Raw genomic sequence first — 21,265 nt, forward strand, 5'->3', positions numbered from 1 at the left:
CCAGTCTCTCTCTCCTGACCTCCCTCCCTTTTGACCAATGTCTTCCTCCTCCCAAATGACAGAAGATGAGCTTAGCATAAACCTGCAAGAACAATGCCCTACTCAGAAGTTCAGCATCTGAGTGATGACTCTTGGCACAAATCTGAGTCTCACAGAAGCATCAAAAAGGTCACTACTGTCATTAGGGTTCACTGGAAGACATCAAGAGTGCATTACCTGCAGACTGTATATAATCAAAGGATGGGTGTCATTAAAGTCCCTGGCTTCTCTTGAAACTCTTCAGTGGAAAAAACTGTTCCAGCCACACATTTATGGGAGAACAGCCTAGTGACAGAAGGCTAGAAACAAATAAAAGAACAAAATCCAGGTCCAGCACAATTGTCTTTTTGAGGAAGAAACAGAACTAAAAGCAAGAGCCAGAATCAGCAGAGTTCTGCTCAGAAATCCCAATATCCAATGGGGCTACCATGAGCAAGTTACATGAAAAGCAACCGAAAGTTGAGCCATTCAAGGTAAAATAATGAACAGGACCTTACTGAATACTGAGACAGAACAGACACCCTTTTGATTTCATTTGTACATACATACCAGCAATAAATTTCACCTGTACAGCACTTGGGTAATAGAAACCATTATGGCCAAAACAAATTCCTCTAAATCCTCAGTCGCTCTCATTAAAATGTAAAAAAAAAGCCAAGCAAGAAACATCAGGAAACTAAAAAAATTAATCTGCTTGTCAGTCTTTTCTATTTGTCTTTTCTGAGGAGATGCCCCAGTTTTACATGAAACGCACACTTAAGGACTATCTCAGAGATTTATGAACAGGACAGAACTCAAGTGAAAAAGACAAGTCTACTTCTCATATGCTTCTTTTACTTCCCAAGGAGCCTGCCAGTCTAAACAGGAGCAAGATTTTCATTTGAGAAAATATATCCATAAATTAAAGACCAGGGTGTTGTTTTTTTTTACTTCTTGGTTGGTGATACTAGTTTTGTTTTGTTTTAAAGAATACACATTTGAGGAGCATATCTGATCTGGAGTGATTATTAAAGTTCAAATAAGAAAACACAAACAAAAGTAACAGCTTGAGTTTAGACAGCAGGCAAATGAGATGTGAAGATCTCTAAAGCCACATAGTCTTGCCATTGCTTCCAGAATAGTGAGGCAAATAGCCAAAAAAAAATTAAAAAGAAAAAAATGTATTAATTTACTACAGGAATCTGCTCATTAGCAATGATGAAAATGTGTTTGGGGAGGATTTACTTGATCTTTTAAAAACAATCACAGAAGCCTTTAAATTAAGTTCCAAAAAAAAATTTTCTGTCTCTAAGTTTGCCTCACAAGAGTACCACTGTTCTGCCCTTGCAATTCTTACGCAAGATTTTGTGTAAACATGTCTCTAAAACTATTTTTTCATGAAGGAAGCAGGAAATCTATGGAATGTATATGAAGATCTGAAAGGGAATTAACAGCTACAATCTTACTTAGTCCTATATCATTTTACATTATATGGATTCCAGTTTAATTCTTCTGTACCATCACATGGCTGACTGCTTTTGGCCCCATGAAAACCTGCTTCTGCTAGATGCAGTTTTAATTTAGGAGCTGTGTTTATATTTCATAATGTAACATAATCTAAGTTTATTTTCTCTGTAGCTTATCTCTTCATGTATGAAAATGGCATCCTCCTACCATACTCCTTAGTGTTTTGTCTTTTACCATCACAGGAGAGCCAACATCTCCTTGCCCATCATCTCCACACCCCACCGCCTCCTCCAAGCATTTCTTCAAGACTTAACTCCTCAAAAGTGTGGCCTAGTAACTTAAAAATAACCATTCTGCTACCTATTGGGTGAAAAAAATGCCAGAGTCCAGCCTTATTCACCCTGAATATACACTTTCACGAAAAAGGTATGAAGTAGCATAGAATATAGCAAAACTACATCAAATGTGGAATTAGAAAAATTAGTACGTTTTCTAAAGCAGTGGAAAGAGACAAGTGATTTATTTAAACTGTAGAGATCAAATAAACTAAAAAGAAAGAATGTAACACCTACAATGGATCCAGTGAAAATCAACTGTTAATGAAATAGCGACTAGCCATTGTCAGAACTTTGTGGACTATGTTTTCTTCCACAAGGCAATAAACTTCTCAGTAATTCCCTGAATATGTGACTTTGCCAGGTGGCCTCCAGGGAGGACTCATTTCATTCCCATGGACAGACTGCAACTTCCTTTGCTTCTTCTCAAGCTCCTCTCTCCTCTCTTTGTTTTCCTGAGAATAAAAAGATACGTCAAAAAAAGCCCAAACCAAAACTAAACAAAAAAAACCCCTACAAAAAACAACTCCACTAACAGAAAAGTTACAATTATTGTTATACCTTTCTTGTGTAAAATGAAAAGTGAACATGCAATAGAGATTTGCCTTTTGGAGCAGTGCCTCAGTCACAGACATTGCACAATGTAATACAAGCAGCTGCACACTGGGTGTCATTTACAATTAAGGTTTTGTGCACCAACTAAACAAAAACCCAAGCGAAGAACTAGTGGATCAGATACTTGTATATAATTAGTTTCGTATTAATTACTTACTGTCTTGAAGAGGATACCTAAATCACAATGCTAAATATGTTGTTCTCATGTAACATTGATGCAACATTGTAACTTTTTGTATTTATTAAATCACACTTGCCATGTACTAGAACAAACTAGGAATTAAACAATTTAATTTTAAACAAAGATCTATCTAACATATTATAAGCACTGCAAGGTTCTAATTCCATTTTCTATTGTTTCAGACAGCAACGGGCAATCAGGACGATGAAGGATAAGCAAGATATTTGCAACATTCTTTTTGTGTCTAAATAACTAATGAATTTCAGGAGACTTGACATTCTATATAAAATAAGCATTCTTCTTTGCAAATGACTGCCATTTCACCATGGTGAGGACCAGCATCTAAGGGTGCATCTGCATTAGCAATTCAGTACACTGGTGAGCTGGTGCAAATTTTCCTTATAATCACACTTGCAGATTTGTGGTGCATGTTGGTGCACATTTCTGACTGACTTGAAGTAGTAGGTTGACATTTTAGACCACAGCATAACTTACTGTGCCCCACTTGCTGGGTGGCTAAGAGGTCCTCGAGCAGCTGGCTTTTGGACATAGGAACTGGCACACACATCATAGGTAGCAGACATGCAGTGTGGATATGCCTGCTTAAAATCATCGTGCCAAATCCAACCTCGGTCCTTTCATCTGTTGCAGCCCATCAGCCAGTATTGTGAAGCACCATAAAAGTGCTGTATTAGTTTTGTATTTTCACATGTATGAACTGCATTGCAGTGAAAGTACTGCTCCTTGAAGACAGCTGTAAGATAACTGGTGCTCTCATATAACCCACGATCCCATCCTTCTGATGGATACTGTATGTTCCCAAATCCTCAAGATGCTAGCAGTGTTTGCCTGTTATTCATATGTGAGAAGAGAAACAGTGATGTGACTGTGGCTGAGAGAGCAGACTGGTAAATGAATGTAGAAGCATTACTGTAAAAAAGGGAGCTTGAGTGGAAGTTTATTCCTATTTTACACATATGCAGCAGTCAAACTACCAATGTGTACAAAATTTTTAAAAAGCATAACATGCACTGAAATATCAACCCTCTGATTTTAATCTGTGCCCGTTAGCTCTCTGTCAGTGTAAATCTGAAGATCCAATTGAGTCAGGAACATCTGGTCTAGCTAAACAGACAATTATTTCATGTTGTTACTAGTAAGGCTGATTAAAAGCAAGGCAAAGTTTGTGTGGAAAAGGAATGCCCTTTGCTAGAATAAGTGATTCAAAAGTTCATCACAGTTAGTCTAATTAAAAAAATTATCTCTCTGTACAAACTGTATCTTTCTGGATTACATGGAGTAATGGAGACAAACTGGGCTTGTAGCATTGTGAGATTCTGACTTTTCTCATCCTATACTTTTGCCTTCTTTCTCCTTCCATAGAAATCTTCCTCAGATGAGCACAACTAGTGGCTTTGGGTCTTTAGAACAAATTCAAGATATTATGAAATTCTTGAAGTGAACTGTTTAGTTCCCTAAGAGGAAAGGAGTCTGCATTATCAGTGGTATTTTTCAAAAAAGACAATAAGATATGTCAAGCAGTACAGATGAGCTTGTGAAGAATATGCTCTAATGGAACACATATATGATACATGCTCCTGTTTGTTTTGGAATTTTTGCATATATCCAGTCAATTTCTTTTTACAAAATCATAGAATCATAGAATCATAATCTATGAGGGTATGTGTACCCTCACGACATGTAGATGAAAACTCATTAAAAATAAGACCTATTGCAGCAGTATTGGCAATTATTTGAGCAATCATATGTTACAAAAAAAGTGCATATTTAATGTTTGTCAAGCACTCTTTACTGAATACATGTGCACAATAGACTCCTGTATGAAAAGCCCAAATGAAAAATAAAGCAAACATTCACCCAGGAAGAGAACAAAAGTTGCTTTGGATTTTTTAATTGTGTCTCAGTGTTGAATGTTTGGGTTTGAAGATCCAGTTTTCATTAATGAATCCCAGTGCCAAGAAAAGAATCTCGAGCTAATTTAACTGGTTTTTAAAAGATTAAATTTGACATCAAGACTTACTGGCTTCTTCCCTGTCTTCAACACACACAAAGCTTTTTATGTTCTAGTCCTAATCACAGTGCACATTCTCACAAGATATAACTGATATAAATCTTCAATAAAATAATAAACAAGATGTTATTTGCACTAACAGAAGAACGGTAACAGAAACAGTGAAAGAGTAAATCAATAACTGTAGCTCATCATACAGTAGATCAACTCAACTGCATGGCTTGATTTCTGTGGAAGTTTTCTACTCAATAGCCTAGTAAGATGAGTACATTTTTCACCTACCAAATTCTGGGAAGACTACATTCTTTAGCAGTATGACTGTCACATAATAATTGAATTTTAGATATTAGAGAAGACGTACAACATTTAAGAGCAGTAACAATAGCAGCCTTATTTCTAACATACTGCAGTACCAGGACATAAAAATTCCAATATAGAAAGTATTTTCAGAGAGATCTTATTAAATCACACAAAATGAATAACCCACATCAGCTGTTCCTAACCCAGAAAAGCAATAAATCCATGAGACTTATCTGGTACATCCTTTCTTAATATTTTTAAACAGCTTTAGAATGCTAAAAATAGATGTTGTATATGCTCAACCTCAAGGGTTGTTGTATATGCTCAACCTTCAAACTTCCTCTAGGGTATTTAACCTTACTGTGTTGATCTTTGAGAATCATTTGTGAGCAGCCTTACTTCTCATCAACTCATACTATGTTAATGTATAGCACAGAAAACGGACAACATAACATATCCAGGCTACTCACTTTTATCCACAGTAAACAGGTATCAAATTGATATCTCAGAAATAAATGAAAACTAAACTCATCTGTCATTATAAACTTCCAATGCGATTCTTCTCCACATTTCACTCCTCAGAACAGGTGCATGTCAGTAACAAGTGTCAGACACTGGTATTATGGATTAAGTAAAAACTTATCATTTTTCAGGTTAGATTGGTTTGAAGAGTTCTTGGTGAGTAGCAAGAGGCAAACGGTAGGAAAGAAACAAAATAATCAGAAGCTTAAATTTCCCAGGCAATACTAAAGCATCTCAGCTCAAGATTATCCTTTTTGTGTTAATATTGTACAAGCGTTAATAACCTTTTTTAGGGCATTTATTTTCAGGCTTAAAAAGTAATCTTCTCTATGCAATTTATGTTATCAAACATTCACACAATGATCTCTAAAAGCAGAAGTAACACAATTTCCATTAATACAAAAGCAGAATGTTTCTTCTATTTAAGGAGAACTACAAGCAGATTTTTATGTCTTTTTTACCCATGCATTATGGTCAACACTTAGTTCAGGAAACCCAAGGATGAATTTAAACACATTTATTTCTGTTGAATATCAATGAAAACATATTAGAATACTTCCCACTATACTACTCCTATTTTATTTCCCTTTGAACCAAAACCTCCTTAGTTGAAAGAATACACTTAAAAGGCCTCCACAATTCTGCCTTCAGATCTGATTCCTGTTTATCTACCTGCAGGCAGATATCATCTTAGTTCCCTTGACAACTTTAATTCACAATGACAACTTTACAGTGTTTCCTTTCTGCAGTTCACTAAAGGTGTGTATTTTTTCTATAACTGTACAAAGTGAGATGATATTCTGGTCAAACATGACAGAGCTATTGCCCAATATGTTTTCTGAAATAAAGGTGTCTAAGCTGAAAAAAGCCAGCACAAATTCTGAAAGTAAAAACATAAAGATCGGGCACGAGACACATCAGTCAACACCTGCACACAGACACTGAAAATGAGATCATTTTAGAGGTACCTCTGCCAACCAGGTCAGTATCTATCCCATTCTCCTGCATCTGCTTATTTTTCAAAGTGCTCCTCTCATGTAGGTACTTGCATATCCAGTTAGATCTGGTCATTCCTCCAACTACTAACGTTCATATTAATAATCCCATTGAAGTGGTGACCTCAGGAATTTATATACAATTTGAACAGGGGAGTCTGTGCTAGGCAGTATCTTTCATTCCCCAAAAAAGGATAATATTTTTACCTTTGTATAGAGTCCAAGACAGCACAGTAACATTCAGGCTTTGATACAACTACACTGATTAGGATAGTCCCAGTAAGCAGAGCATAGAGGACAGTGCATTAGTTACTGCTTAAAATGCAGCACTTCCTTCATTGGCAATCAGGAATATTGACTAAGCAAGAAATAATCTAAGATTGGACATTAATAATTTGACTAAACTGAGCTGGAAATCACTTGACAAAGAGGACTAGAGAAAATAAGTCTTACCAATGATTACAGAAATCAGAGGTATTACAACAGGGACCAGGTCAAAGACCTTAAAAGATCTAAACCTCAGACTAAAAAAATATGAAAACAGAGAAGAGAAAACATGCAGGCTCTTGCTGTTTTATGCAACTGTGTATTTCTGAGTTAGCCAAGTAAAGGATGACTGTCCTTTTTAAACCTGTCCAACATCTGTACATCTGCCCGCCTCAATTCTCATTTCTCTGTCTCCTCATTCCTCAAAAAAAAAAAAAAAAAAAGAAACAAATAAAAGATTTTTTTTTAGCCACTTGACAGTACAAAGAAATTCCTGTAAGGACCTTAAGCCAGATGAGTTGCAAGATCTCACTCTTACAAATGACAATAGAGACCATATGTACAGGATGTGTGCCAGAAATCACATGGAAGAGAGAAAACAGAAGAAACACTCTCAAACTAAGAAAACCTTGAGAGTCAGTATGAGGAATGACTGTGTCACAGGGTGAGGAATTAAAACACAGGCTTTTATTTAAATAGGAAGTCACATACCTTCAAGAAAACAATATATGCTAACAATATTAGTGATCTCTCTTCTAGTTTGTCTTTCTGTAGCAAGGGAAAAAACCCTGCCTAACTGTTGGGACTAGAGTAATAGATTAGTTTACCGCTTAACTACTGAGACTAAAGGACACTGTTGTGGGAAAAATGTAACTGGGAGCATCAGAGTTCCACTCTTTCTTGTAATAATAATTTTGAACATCATTAAAGTGCTTTTACTAGCTGTAGGTATACAAGTCTCCACTTTCAATGCTTCCTTGAATGTACATGCACTCACTGTTGCAGCCAGGGATGCTGTTTGGCTTTGCAGGTTTTGTGCTGTGGTGAGTTGGCCCTTCAGAGATGGTTGCCTCTGACATGAAATGGCAAAAAATCAAGAGTAACTATGAAATAGAAAACTCTGTAACATGTACGTAGGGAGAATATATTTTCCATGTCTGCCAAATATCAAGTCCACCGTACTTTACCATCATTTTGCTCACGAATTCTGGAGGACAAGCTATGCAATGTTGCCACCGTCTGGCCTTTCTAATAACAGCACGAAAACTCATAAGTATCACAATACACAACTGTTCACACTCATTACTACATTAAACTTTTTGGTTTTGACAAAGTGCAAAAAAAATCCCCAAACAAACATACCAGCCATCTTTCATACTCCTCCATAGCCTTTTCATTTTTTTCTTCCTTCTTTGCCTGTTGCATTTCTTGCTTTTTCCTCTCTAGGAATTTTTCTACTTTCTTCTTTTTTATATATTCTTCCTTCTTTTCATTCCTGTATAATGAGAGGGAAGAACAAGAGATCATCATGTAACAGACTAAATGCTGTTGCTGATTAACTAAATTGAGTCAAGAGATATTTTATACTTTTAATAAAAGTTTGAAAATATATATTTAAAATCTTCCCAGTCCATTTTGATATATCACCAAGGTATAAATGAACCTACTACTCTGTTATGGCATCACCTTTTCTTTACTGCTTTTCCCATATTCAGTATCACAAAATAACCCTTAGATTCTGAACTTCTGTAGGTAACTGTAAGTTGCACGCGGTCTAGTGAAAACTCTTGGCTTATAAAACTAACACAGAATTTCTCCAGCAGATACATCTCATTTCTTTCCTTCCTGCGTACATCTGCATTCATACATTGTATTCCACAAAACAAAGATTTACTTACCTTCCTGTGGCTTAGTAATGAAGCATGAAACTAACCACATAAGACATTATACTCAGTCAATCTTATGTCTCCGTTGCAGTATCTCTGACTGGGCTTAGTTAGTAGCTTTTTGGGGAGGAAAGCAATTAAATTACTAAACTGAAAGGAGCTGTACAGTTTGCTTTCACTGTATACTTATTCTCCATTGGGACTGAAGAGTCTGATCCCAAGCATGCCATTGTCTTACAACTACAAGCACATCAAGCACTCACAGAAGACCTATTACATTTGTACGTGAAGACTTTGGAAGCTATGATACAGGAAAACACAGTGGAGTAGTACCATTTTTCAACTGCTGATATGCTGATTCTCCTCTTCTCTGCAATCAGTTCCTCTTCTTTCTCCTTCCTGATTCTTTCAGATTCTTTTTCCTTTCTGCTTTGCTCTCTTAAATATTCCACTTTTTTTTCTTTCCATCTTTTGAATGCCTAAAGAAAACCATAGATTCATGAGAAATCTTACCCCTCACCTTTTTGTCAATACCCCCCTTGCCTACTCTGTATTATTTTTTTTTTTGTAATTTCTACACATTCCAATTTCGGAATATTTGTTGTAGCATTTCTTAGAAGTGGGTATCACTATGCCTAACAGGAATAAGTTATTTTGACAGCAAGTATTAGTTAAATGTATTTATATGGCGTTTATTTTATATTCAGTTAATAGACTCTAAATATAGAAGCATGTTTGTCTGCAAATGTAAACATTATGTATTTCTGGCAGAACAGAACCTAATATGAACTTACTTCAAAAATTAAGCATGTCTAGACTTAGATTCTAGTTAATTTCCATCTCTTTCTGGATTAATCAGAATTATTTTCTACAATCTCCTGAACCACATTTGATATACGTTTTTGTATATATTTCACATTTCACCACCTGTGCTGCTTCTGTTTTCTCTTTATTCTGTTCTGCTGGGGTTTTTTCCTCAAGCTTCTTTTTTTCACTTAACTTTTTTGCTTCTCTTGCTTTCTTTTCTTTCCAGGCTTCAAAACATGCAATTGATTCCTCTCTTCTAAGTGCTTCTTTCTAGATTGCAAATAAAAGTCTACATTTAAATACACTTCAGTATAAAATTATAATTGAGGTAGTACGCTTTAAACTAATTGTTGATGGAGCAATAAAGAAACAGAAATTGATTTGACAACAACATTTCAAGTATTACAATTAAATTTTAAATACATATGGCGGGGTTTTTTCTATGTTCATTTTTAATTTAAGTTAACTGAAACAAACTATTCCAGCAAAATATGTGTATAAGGATATGAAATACATGTTAAGTGCCTAGCAGTGAAATGTATTAAATACTTAAAAGTCAAATCAAAGAATGTGTACAGTACTGTTAAAAATACAGTCCTCTGGAGATAAGCATCTCTTGAGGGAGGAAGTAAACCCCTTATGTTCTAATAGACAATATAAAACTTAGCACCTTAAGATTTGAGCATTCCAAGGTCTTTGTAAACAAACCTGAAAATTAATCTAAGAAGCACACTTTTAACACACCTTATGTAAATGTGTAGGGAAACATCAGACACACACTGTTTGCCACAACCATAACAAGCAGGACATATCATTTAGTGTTCCAAATCACCTCGTGCTCTTTGGAGAAGACCAGATGCCTTACAACAGCATACTGATGCACTCAGGCAGAAAGCACAGGCAAGCACACTTCAGAGAATTATAGTCTGTTAACTTCTTTTTAACAAGAATGTAAACAAACCTTTTCAGTATCGTTTCTGAGATTTTCAGCTTTCTCCTTTTCAGTTCTCTTTAATTCCATTAGAAAGAGCTTTTTCTTTTCCAACCAATTCTGTAAGAATCATTAAAGACTTCTGAAGTCCTTTTAAGGTGTAAGTACAGAGCAGCACCAACACAATGACCACCAAAATTACTCTTAATTCTTCCATGTGCTACTTAGATACTACCCCATATGGAAGACTAAGCTGTTATCACATACACATTGAGATCAAAAAAAAGTCTAAGCTTCTAAAATCAAAGCTACGAAATCTAAAAAAGCTTAAATATCTTAAAAAAAAATCTTCATAGAAACACCAAAAAATGTAAGCTTTAAACAAATTTAAAAAGAAGAATAAAATAAAGATTCTTATCACTTGGAATATAGGGATATTATTTACATTTGTTGTCTGTCTTGCAAATTCCTAAAATTAAAGAGAATAAAACCCTACTGGGAAGAGTGAGACTTCAAGCAACCATAAAAGATAATGAGCCATCTGCAGAAACAGACTTAAATTTTCAATATTTAACTATATTATTTGGTATACAGCTTAGAGGTACAAGTGTCCTAAATGAAGACTATTTTACCTTTAAAATTATAGACAATATAAATTCTAATTTGAGGGTCTAAAATTTGTTCTAGGACCATAACAAGTATTAAAAACACATACCAATATGAACAGCTTCTGGATTTAAAGTTGTTCTCAAACAGATTAATAGTAAAAGTCTGTTGAAACCCATAAACTAATCGTTGTGAAATTCTACATGGAATTTACATAGATTTTTCTTCTGGAGAGAGTACTAGATTTGTTATCACTTTTCCTGAATGCCAGATGAATAGAACATACCAGGAAAAAAAGAGCAACTTCAAACTACACACTCTCATGTTAAAGATGAAGTAGAAATAAAGGAAAATATGTGCCTGAAAATAGTCTGAAACAATAAATTATGAATCACAGTACATCCCTTTCATATAGCTTTTGAGTTCATAATTTGAGGAAAAGTGATAGCCAACAGAATAAAAGGATTATTACACCTGTAAGCCTATGCAAGGAATATAGTAAGAAATATTGATTTCAAGAAATATGAGGTGTTGACTCCTAGATCAGGACCTTTTTATGCACAATTTTGTTTGTTGGTTTGTTTGCTCATTTTTAAGATTTACCTGAAAAACAGCTGCTCTTAAATTATCTGCTTTGTCAAATTCTGTTCTTTTCTTCTCCACGCATTTATTCTCCAACAGGTTTAATGTTCCCAGACATTGAGATAAAACAGGTGTAGCTGATGGAACAGCCTTCACCTTTGTTTTTAGGTGTACAGAAGATGGAGACCTATGAAAATACCAGGACACAAACATATTAATGATCTTTCCATTTATTGTGGCTGATACCAAGCAGTGTTCCCTTTATTTCAGTACATACCAAAAGTTACTGTGATTGGTTTTTTATATACACTTGACTGGGGACTGGGGAAAAGAAAAGGAAGAACCTTTTTTTTTCTGAGGGCTTTATTATTGCCAAAACAAGCCATTATGCAACATATCCAGGCCAAGAAAGTTTACAAATTCCTTACACTTTCACCTAAAAAGCAGCTTAAAACCTATAAAGACTCCAGTAGCACACACACATCACAGACAATGGCAAAAGATTTGGGAGTCTGATTGGATATAAACCTGAGTAAGGGTCATAATGCCTCATCCACTAAAAGGTTTTTCACAGATGGTCAGATATTGTCAGCAGTGAATACAGTGCTGACAGAAAATAAGAATGAAGCAGCATTGTCGGGGTCCTTACACGCATCTTACACTGTGCAGAGTGTGATACCTAACTAAGAGTGTTTCTTTTACCTGTCAGATAAAGAAGCCTTTGAGTCTTGTAGAACACTCTCCTTTGTTTCACTTGGCTTCTAAGAAACAGAGGAAAAATAGAAGTTATAGAGTCTCTCAAGCAACAGAACTAGATCAGGATGAAACAGCTTTTTACAAGCTAACAGGGATGTTGAGAGTTGGGCTTGACCCTTACAAATCTCTTCCAACATGAGATACTCTATAGTTCTATGATGTTAGAAAAATAGGCAAGAAAGCCACTCTAATACAGAGGGGGTAAAGTACAGGGTAAGAAAGTAAGGAGAAAAAACAACCAACCAAACAAATCCAAACCAAGCAACCAAACTTTCAGAATGCCTGTATAATTTTCAAATAGCACCTAGAAATGTTTATTTGTATTACATAAAAATATACTCTGTAGTTTAGAAATACAAAGAAATAAAAAGAACCCAGCTGGGTAGTGGGTTTCCCTGTTATTCTATCAACACTCTTTTAGCTCTTTGAATACTTAGCTTTAATAATTGTATGTATCTACATATTTTCTTTCTTATGATAAAGCATAGAATGCTTTGCAACCTATCCCTTACTCAGGTCACACCAGGGATTCCATCCTCTGCCAACATGCACTGCTCACTGCAATTCAGTTAGCCTCACAATAGAGATCTGTTATTTTCACTTGGACAAGGGTACTTTCTTAAGACTGGAAAACACATGTCAGTACATTCTATACAACTATACAGAATTTGTAAGAGCCTCAGCTCTAGATAAATCTCAGCTCAGAGATAAACTGTCAGCTCTACAGATAGCATTTTCACATTTAAGTTACCAACAGTAACCTTACAAAACTTTCCACCATGCTTCTAGGACATTGTTCCACACAATGGCAAAATGCTTATGAGTAATACCTTGACAGAGCTCTTTGATGCATTCTTTGCCTCCCTATGTTCAGATTGACCATTCATTGATATCTCCTGCATTGTATCAGTTATTATTTGCCCTTCTGCTATTTTCACTGTTCCATCTGAACTGTCAGCTGTTGGGTTCTCCAATTCCCTTGTCTTCTCATACACTGTGGTCATCATTTGTTCTATCACAGAAGGAGATTTTCTATTGTTGTCCTCCAGTTTCAAGTCACTGGTGTTGACAGTCTTCTGATCTTGATCTAACGGGAGGAAAAAAGATTGAGAGGACACATTAACAAGAATTTCGTTGTTTCTGAGTATTTTTATTTCTGTCCAAAAAACATCTGTCCATGAAAGTTTTTACTAAATTTTATACAGTATTTTCTGTATACTTCCTCCTAAGAACTACCTACTAATAAGAAGAGTATTCACTTGTATTTAAATGTAAGACTGGAGTAGAAACTGAAGCTTTAACTAATGTTAAAGAATGTGAGAGCATGACAAAGGTAAAACTTCCCATCTGCCTTACCATCCAAATGCAGTTCTACTGCAGAAAGCAAAAGCAAGAGTCATTGCAATCACAGTAAGAGATCTTCTGACATCTAGCAAACTACTAGTGAAGTCTGCACAACACTTTGGGTAACCAAAACTTTCATTGTATGATGTTTTTCAGTGGTGTGGGACACATGAGGAAATAACAGAAAGATTCTGCAGTGGGGATTTACAGAAACCATCACCATTAATGCAGAGATATAAATTTGTAAAACAATTGAGACACAAACCAAAAAAGGCTCTGGTGAAACCAAATTAGTCTTCCACAATTTTCTGATAGAATTCTTAAAAGAAATAGAATTTTTGAATGAGAAATGAACTCCAAATTACCTGAAGAAAGGAATATCAATGCTCACAATCTACAAAATTTAACCTAGATTTACAATGGTGAAGGTAAGTTCAAGGTGACAAGGAGAATTCTGAATTGAAAGCCAATATGTCATTATCGCTGCACTACTTTGATTCACAGGAAGACAAGGAGTAATTCAACTTTTTTTCTGCCAGTGTAAAACTACACAAGCACAACAGCCAGGACAGAGAGGTGTTGCACTGCCCAACTGTGCATTCAAATATCCAGCACTTTGGTGCCATCATGTGGAAACACAAAAAGGAGCTGATATCATTAATCATGCTCTAGCAATTTCAAAGTTGTAATCTTCCATCATGGCTAATGACCAGCCACAAATTTATCTCAACATTGAACAGGACAAATTCTTCTCATACTAGGAATCAGATATGAATCTGAAGATTAGAATGGAATTAGATAAGAATATGAATGGAATTGGATATGAATATGAAGTCTTTTGACATTTTATATCTGTAAAAGTTAATTAGCAGACAAGTTCTGCTTTGCAGATTAAAAATGCATTACCTAGTCTTATAACGAAACATTAAAATTTGGGGGGTTTATGTGTTTGACTATACATCCAAAGTGTGTCAGTATCTTTAAAGTAAAAGATCATTTGAAGTTTTAACTTTGCAATTATGAGAATCTACTATTCTGACATTCTGTCGCATTACAGTTTCATGATGCTTCAATATTGTATTTGCAAACAGTGTGATCAAACTTTCCAGGTCATAGAAAAGAGGTGGCTATTTAATGACCTTCCCATGGAAGGATACATGGAAGCTGTGGACACTGTGTGAATACGGCTTTCTGAGCTAGGCACATACTGCGGAGCCAAGTCAGTAGCCCTCCCACACCTTTCATGGACATGCACTGGTGAAGAGCTGAACTTCAAGGACCTAAACAGCTGTTTTTCATCTTCTGAAAGGAAAACAGGAACCTCCTGCTATTTGGCCCACAGTTTTTCAGTTTACCCCCTGGCAGATGGAGGTTATGTATTTCTAGAAGCTTTGGCTGCAAGCCAAAGCAGCTGATCATTAACACAGAAAATAACCCGAACTAAAACACTTTAAAATACTGTAACATGGCTAAGCAAGTAGCAGCAACAACATTCAAAGCTTTCTTTTCACCTGATGCTGAAGCATTTCTTTGTTTGTGCAGCCGTGGTTTTGCTGTTGGTTGCTTTTCCTCTTGAGTTCTTTTTTTATGTAGTTCATGAATAGGCAAGTCATCACTTTCACTATTATCACAGGGTACTTCTTCAGCAGCTGAAAGCACTTCATTATTTTTTCTGTCATTACCCTCATTTTGACCTTCCAAACATTCTTCTTTACCATCTTTTCTGTCATCTGGTATATTATCACCTTCTAAAACCATTATTTTCTTAAGTTTCTTTTCATGAAAGGATAAAGTCAAGTCATCAGCAGCTTCATTTTCCAAATCTGCTAGTTTTTGTGAAGCATCATCATTCAAGAGAGGACTCTCAACAACAACGGATTTACCAGTGCTTGCAGCACCTGAATTACCTTCAGTAAGTTCTTCATCAATACCTGAAAAGGGCATATTATCAACTTGCATTCGAGGTAAGTGGGAAAAAAAATGCAACTCAGAAGCGATATCTTCTATAACTTACAACTATTTTTCATATAACATCCTCCTGACTTTAGTTTCTGAGCATTTCTCTTTCTGTGCCTCTTATCTCTGCAAAACCACCAGACTACAGCCTTATTTTACTTCCTTTCCTGTCATCTGTTTCCATGGACCCAACCCAAAGAAAAATATTCACTCATTAATTCTTTTCTGCCACGCAATTCAAAACCCTTCTAAAAAACAGTGTCTCAATGCCACAAGAAGTGAAAGCAAGTCAACAACAAAGCTAGGCATGTTTGGTATCAGAATCCATCCTCCCCTTCCCTTCACTTCTGTCCCATCTAAAATCTACTAGAAGATACTCAAAGAAGTATCTGCTCCAATGCTGAGGTTCTCATGTTTAACAAAAATATTTTGATCTTCCTGTTGAGGTCTGTTATGGCTAACAGGCTTAATTACAGAGTTCAAATGCTTGAAGAAGGTAACAAAAGCATAACAGTAACTTATTTACTGCTGGGGGAGCTTTGTTCTAAATCTTGTCAGCAAAGGGAAATCAAAGCATCCCACAAACTGTTAAAAGATGTTTTAGGTGTGAATGAAAAACAGGACACAGAGGAAGTCCTTTTAAAATTCCTATTTTCCTTAACCTGCAGTGTCAAATCAGGAAGAAAAAGAGTTATCTGGCCGATCTTGTTAGACTAAACATAAAGTAGTAGTGGGTTCACCCTGGCTGGAAGTCAGGCACCCACCAAAGCCTCTCTATCACACCCCTTCTCAGCTGGACAGGGGAGAGCAAATATAACAAAGGTTCATGAGTTAAGGACAGGGAGAGATCACTCATCAAACAACATCACAGGCAAAACAGACTCAGCTTGAGGATATTAACTGGATTTTTTACTAACAAAATCAGAGCAGGATAATGAGAAGTAAAACGAATCTTAGAAACACTTTTCCCTCACACGTCCCTCCTTCCTGAGTTCTACCTCCTCCCCCCACAAAGAAACAGGGAGATGGGGAGTAGGGGTTACGGTCAGTTCATCACACGTTGTTCCTGCTGCTGGTCAGGGAGAGGAGTCCTTTCCCTGCTCCAGCGTGGGGTCCCTCCCATGGGAGATAGTTTTCCACAAACTCCTCCAGCGTGACTCTATCCCATAGGCAACAGCTTTCCACCAACTGCTGCAATGTGAGTCACTTTTCCATGGGGTGCAGTCCATCAGGCACAGCCTGCTCCAGTATGGGTCCCCCACAGGGTCATAAGTCCTACCAGCAAACCTGCTCCAGCGTGGTTTCCTCTCTCCATGGATCTGCAGGTCCCTGCCAGGACCCTGCTCCAGCACAAGTTTCCCACGGATTCACAGCCCTCCCTCAGGCATTCACCCACTCTGGTGTGGGTCTCCTCCATGGGCTGCAGGATCTCTGCATCCCCATGGTCCTCCATGGGCTGCAGGAGCACAGCCTGTTCTCACCATGGTCTTCACCACAGGCTGCAGGGGAATCTCACCTCTGTCATCTGAAGCACTTCCTCCCCCTCCCTCTGCACTGATCTTGGTGTCTGCATAGTTGTTCCTCTCACATATTCTCACTCTTCTCTGGCCACAATTACATCTGCACAATAACTTTTCTTTCCTTCTTAAACATGTTATCACAGAGGTATTACCACCATTTCTGACCGGTCCAGCCTTGGCCAGTGGCAGGTCTGTCTTGGAGCAGCCTGGCATTTGCTCTGCCGGACACGGAGGAAGCTTCTGGCAGCTTCTCACAGAAGCCACCCCTGTAGCCCCTCTGCAACAAAAACCTGGCCATGCAAACTCAATACAATTAGCAAACATCAAATGCATCCTGGCCCAAGAAAAACAGCTAGATCAAAACTATTCATGGTTTGCGTACACTGCCAGGGAAGTATGCTCTGCAGTGTGTCCTGAAGCCATTATTCACTGATTGTCCAGACTGGGAAAACAGGAAGTAAAAACCAGGGCTTTCTCTCCACTCATGTTCACTTTCATTCACAGTATGTGCACTACTACAGATGGCTATGGAGGAAAACTGGGCATCACAATGGTAGAAACCAGTACAGACTGTGTCTGGTCTAGCAGGTTGGCACCACCACTGATTTCATTGGGAATTCTGCTCCTAACTTAGAAGAGGAGGACTCAGTGATTTAGAAGTTAAAATATGTTAAAATATGAAATCTTGGAACATTAAATCATATTGACTCAGAAAGATTTGCTGGGCTATAGCAATGAGTCAAGAAGAGGAAGAACACAAGGAAAAATATTTAATTCTGTTTTACCATTTAACATGCCATCTTCATCACTCTCAAAGTCGTCCGAGTATTCATCTGTTTGCTCACTTGATGCATGAGCAGAAATCGCTTCCTGCAGCTCATTCTGAAATGGTTTCACAAATAAATTTTGCACAGAAGGGAAAATTTAATTGAAAAAGTTCATCACTAATTCCCCCCTCCCACATGTACATAAGTAAAACTAAGCAACAGAGTTAAGCCTGTTTAGCTGATAATTATTGTGAAGGATAGTGCTTCTATTCTATCACCATTCCCCCAATATTTCTGTGTTAAAAAATCAATCCCAAATCTCCATGTATTAATTTATATTTCTTCTTCATAAGAAACATATCTTGCAAATCCCTTTTCTATTTCTGGCAATTATGACTATCATCATGTGACACTTTCGCCCCCTTTTGTATGTTTTGATCAGCAAGAGCACAAAAGAAGAGTCTGTGAGAGCAGGTGAGCACGGACCACCTCTTCACTGACTGTCGCAAAGCAAGAGCCTGAAGCAGGTGACACGTTCAAAACAATGGAAGACCTTCACGTATTTTGGACTCTCTGCTGCAGGACATCCTGAACACGTCACGTTTAAGTGGGTTCTTAAAGCCACTGGCCTTACTTATAGATGAAAAATACATCAAGAAATGCAGCATCATCTCCAGACTCAAGACCCTGAGCCCAAACCACCGAAAGCTGGTGAGCGGGTGTTTTGACGCGGGTCTGAGGCGCTTCCCGAGGCACCTGCTGGTGGCCAGCGCTGCCTGGAGCGGGGCAGCCGGGCTGCTCCCGCCTCGGAGCCGCCGCTTCCCAGCCTGGGCACGGGGAGCCGCTCCTGGCGTCCACACAGAGGGAAGCCTGCTTCCCCGCTTTCATTTTGACAGCAGAGCGCATTTTTGTGAGTGTGCTGGCTTTAACAGCGAATTAGCGTATTACCAGAGACAGAAACCCGATCGCAGGCCCCGCTCCCCGCAGCCTGTGCCCCGCCGCTGCTCACCTGCACCACCCGGTCGGCCGCGCCTGCCCCCGACATGGCGGCGGCGTCTCGCAGCCGCTTCGCGGTGCCCGAGGCCGCCGTCCTGCCCTCCGAGAGCCCCGGGCCCGGCCCCGCCGCGGTCCCGCCCGTCGCCCGGCAACGGCCGCGCCGGCGATCCCTTCATTAATCGGTCACAGCCCTGTGTGGCCGCAGCGCCGCTTCCTTACGCGGGCCACAGCCACGCTGCACCCGCGCCCTGCAGGGACCGGCTGAGGCTGACAGGGTTTATTGTCGATGCCCATGTCCTGCACATGGCCCTGTTCCCACAGGGTGCACCTCCATACGTGCATGGCACTCGGAACAGGGCTAACACAGGTTCATCAGCCCCGCTCTTGCAGTCAGTCAGGTCACTGTCCAAAAACTTCCCGCCTGTGATTTGAGCGCTGTCCACAAGAAACATACTCGTTTCAACGCTTTCTGGAATAAAGATCTCATAGCACCTGTGTGTTAATTTAAATGACATACATTAGTGTAAATCACCTGGTGCTTGCACCTCCTAATACTCTGACTTCTATTTCCCCAAAGGGTGGTTGAGCAATACACCTGGCAAGGCCGGGCCCCCAGGTGACCAGGCACACTCCCAAGCAGCACGGGTCCCTGCAAAGCTGGCTGACCTGGAGGTCACCTGTCCCCTGCACTAGCCATGATGGAGGCACCTGAATCCCAGGGTTCTCTGGGAATATGGATCTCTTGCATCGAAGGAAAGCTGTCAACTTCATGATCGTTTGCAGATATGGACATTTCTATTCTTTCTCCAGGTTAAATGCTTCTGATCACTCCTTTTCTAAAATAAGATTAGTGCTCCAGTTGTCTTAGTGACAATAAAGAATTTCTGACATGTTCTCTCTACTGGTGGTATATTTGCATGTATTAATATCTTCCCCAAAATGCATTGCATTTTTGTAAGTTGTACAGAAGAAAATCTCTCTGACAGAAACAGGGAGAGAATATGTAGGACAGAGCCTAGAGCCTTAGGACTTGTTTTCCCCTTGTTTATTTATGTAAAGTTATATTTTAAAAGCAATGCAGTTATGCAAAGGCTGCAACACACCTGGGGGAATGAGGCCCTAAGTTCTAACAAGTAACCTTGGATTTAAACTAACAATTACCTGTCAGTGATTAATTGATATTTAGGTCTCGTCTGTGAGCAGCTCCTTGCTTTGTTTACCTGTATTTGTTTTTGACCAAATAATGCTTGATCTGCTGATTATTCATGGCATTTGGCATTTGTTGAGAATTATGCTTGATGCATGTTTTTTTTCTTCTATTTTATTCACATGTGAAAGCCTTAAAATTCAATCTGTGCTATTCCATCTCTCTCTGAAAGGTGAAACCAGACATACTTGTTAAGAATTTAAAAAGGAATAAAGAAGAAATGAATATATTCTTTCTCTGTAATGATGTTAGTGTTTGCTGTTGAAGGCTAAATTGTGTCCCTTTTACAAACCACTGAGATGCACATTTATTCAATTCCATAAGGTGGCAGCAAAATATCTTAAAATTGAAAAATTGATTCTTTTTTTCCAAATATCCATTTTATTCTAGCTTCTTTTACATTACCGCTGATATATATGGGATTTTTAAAATTCATTTAGCCTTGTATACACTATAGAAAAGGAAGATTTGTCTTCAATTATTATGTTATTTATATGAGTCAGACACTGGGTCCTTATATCACCTGTATTATTCAATGCACTGAGTAGATTGTATGTAGAGGGGAGAAAAGATCAATACTGTCAGCACTGAAGAACTCAAAATGCGTGAAGATGTTCTTGTCAAAACACATGAATGTCAGGTCTGCATCTTCTACTCTTACCTGAGGCAAAAATCCCATCTAGACCCACTGAGGTGAATGGAACTTATGCTTAAATACGAATCTAGTGCTTTGAATATGAGACTTACTTAACAAAAAAAAAGCAAAACAGAAACCTTCCCAAACCGAAAAACAAACAAACAAAACCCAAACCAAAACCAACCAAACAAACTCCCCAAAACATGGAGGTTTATTGAGGACAAAAGGCAGAAAATTTAAGGCAATGTATATCTGAATGTGAAGTTGCTCTTTCTCTTTTGAGTAGAGATGGAGCATAGAGAAAAAGAATCTAAATGATCCCAGCAATTATATTAATTTGGCTAAAATAAGCTTAAAGGTAACATTCAATTCTACTGAGCAAATGTGTGTGAGTCTCTGCCATGCCCAGAGTCTTAAAAAAAAAGCTTTTTAAAACAAGCATCAGGATGCAGTGTGATTACAGTCTGCAGGAACCATGTTATATTCAGAAAGCAGTCGAGTATGGGTTTTTTGGATGGCTAGTTCATATGCTATAAAC

At 38.0% G+C, this 21,265-nt stretch overlaps 1 protein-coding gene and 1 long non-coding RNA gene across 6 annotated transcripts; one reads left to right on the forward strand and one right to left on the reverse strand.

The window, feature by feature from the left end:
- Window positions 1-1,986: 1,986 nt before the first annotated feature.
- On the reverse strand, window positions 1,987-19,110 carry MAP9 (microtubule associated protein 9). 5 transcript variants are annotated; one of them, XM_064652306.1, is made up of 13 exons: window positions 18,897-19,110; window positions 17,906-18,002; window positions 15,156-15,575; window positions 13,131-13,387; window positions 12,247-12,305; window positions 11,566-11,731; window positions 10,387-10,476; window positions 9,546-9,695; window positions 8,952-9,097; window positions 8,095-8,227; window positions 7,915-7,980; window positions 7,672-7,804; window positions 1,987-2,275 (listed from the first exon to the last, which is right to left on the reverse strand). In XM_064652306.1, exons 1-13 carry the CDS (start codon window positions 18,930-18,932, stop codon window positions 2,247-2,249), a joined length of 1,782 nt encoding a protein of 593 aa, XP_064508376.1. In that variant the 5' UTR covers window positions 18,933-19,110; the 3' UTR covers window positions 1,987-2,246. The 5 variants fall into 5 exon arrangements, with proteins under 5 accessions (XP_064508376.1, XP_064508378.1, XP_064508380.1 ...); XM_064652307.1 differs by having other exon boundaries at window positions 2,187-2,275; window positions 7,920-7,980; XM_064652308.1 differs by lacking the exon at window positions 7,915-7,980 and having other exon boundaries at window positions 18,897-19,104.
- On the forward strand, window positions 18,342-20,319 carry LOC135413107 (uncharacterized). The gene is made up of 2 exons (XR_010430090.1): window positions 18,342-18,797; window positions 19,461-20,319. It is a non-coding gene; the product is annotated as an uncharacterized LOC135413107 (long non-coding RNA).
- Window positions 20,320-21,265: the final 946 nt, after the last annotated feature.

The sequence above is a fragment of the Pseudopipra pipra genome, chromosome 4 (assembly GCF_036250125.1).
Source record: "Pseudopipra pipra isolate bDixPip1 chromosome 4, bDixPip1.hap1, whole genome shotgun sequence".
Classification (NCBI taxonomy): Eukaryota; Metazoa; Chordata; class Aves; order Passeriformes; family Pipridae; genus Pseudopipra; species Pseudopipra pipra.

Excerpts from the sequence above, each read along its gene's own strand:
- MAP9 (XM_064652306.1), bottom strand. The coding sequence starts at position 18,932 with ATGTCGGGGGCAGGCGCGGCCGACCGGGTGGTGCAG. Across the intron at positions 15,576-17,905 it reads TGAAGATGGCATGTTAAATG|GTATTGATGAAGAACTTACT; the intron begins GTAAAACAGAAT and ends TGCCCTTTTCAG. Across the intron at positions 7,805-7,914 it reads GTGAGCAAAATGATGGTAAA|AGGCAACCATCTCTGAAGGG; the intron begins GTACGGTGGACT and ends ATTTCATGTCAG.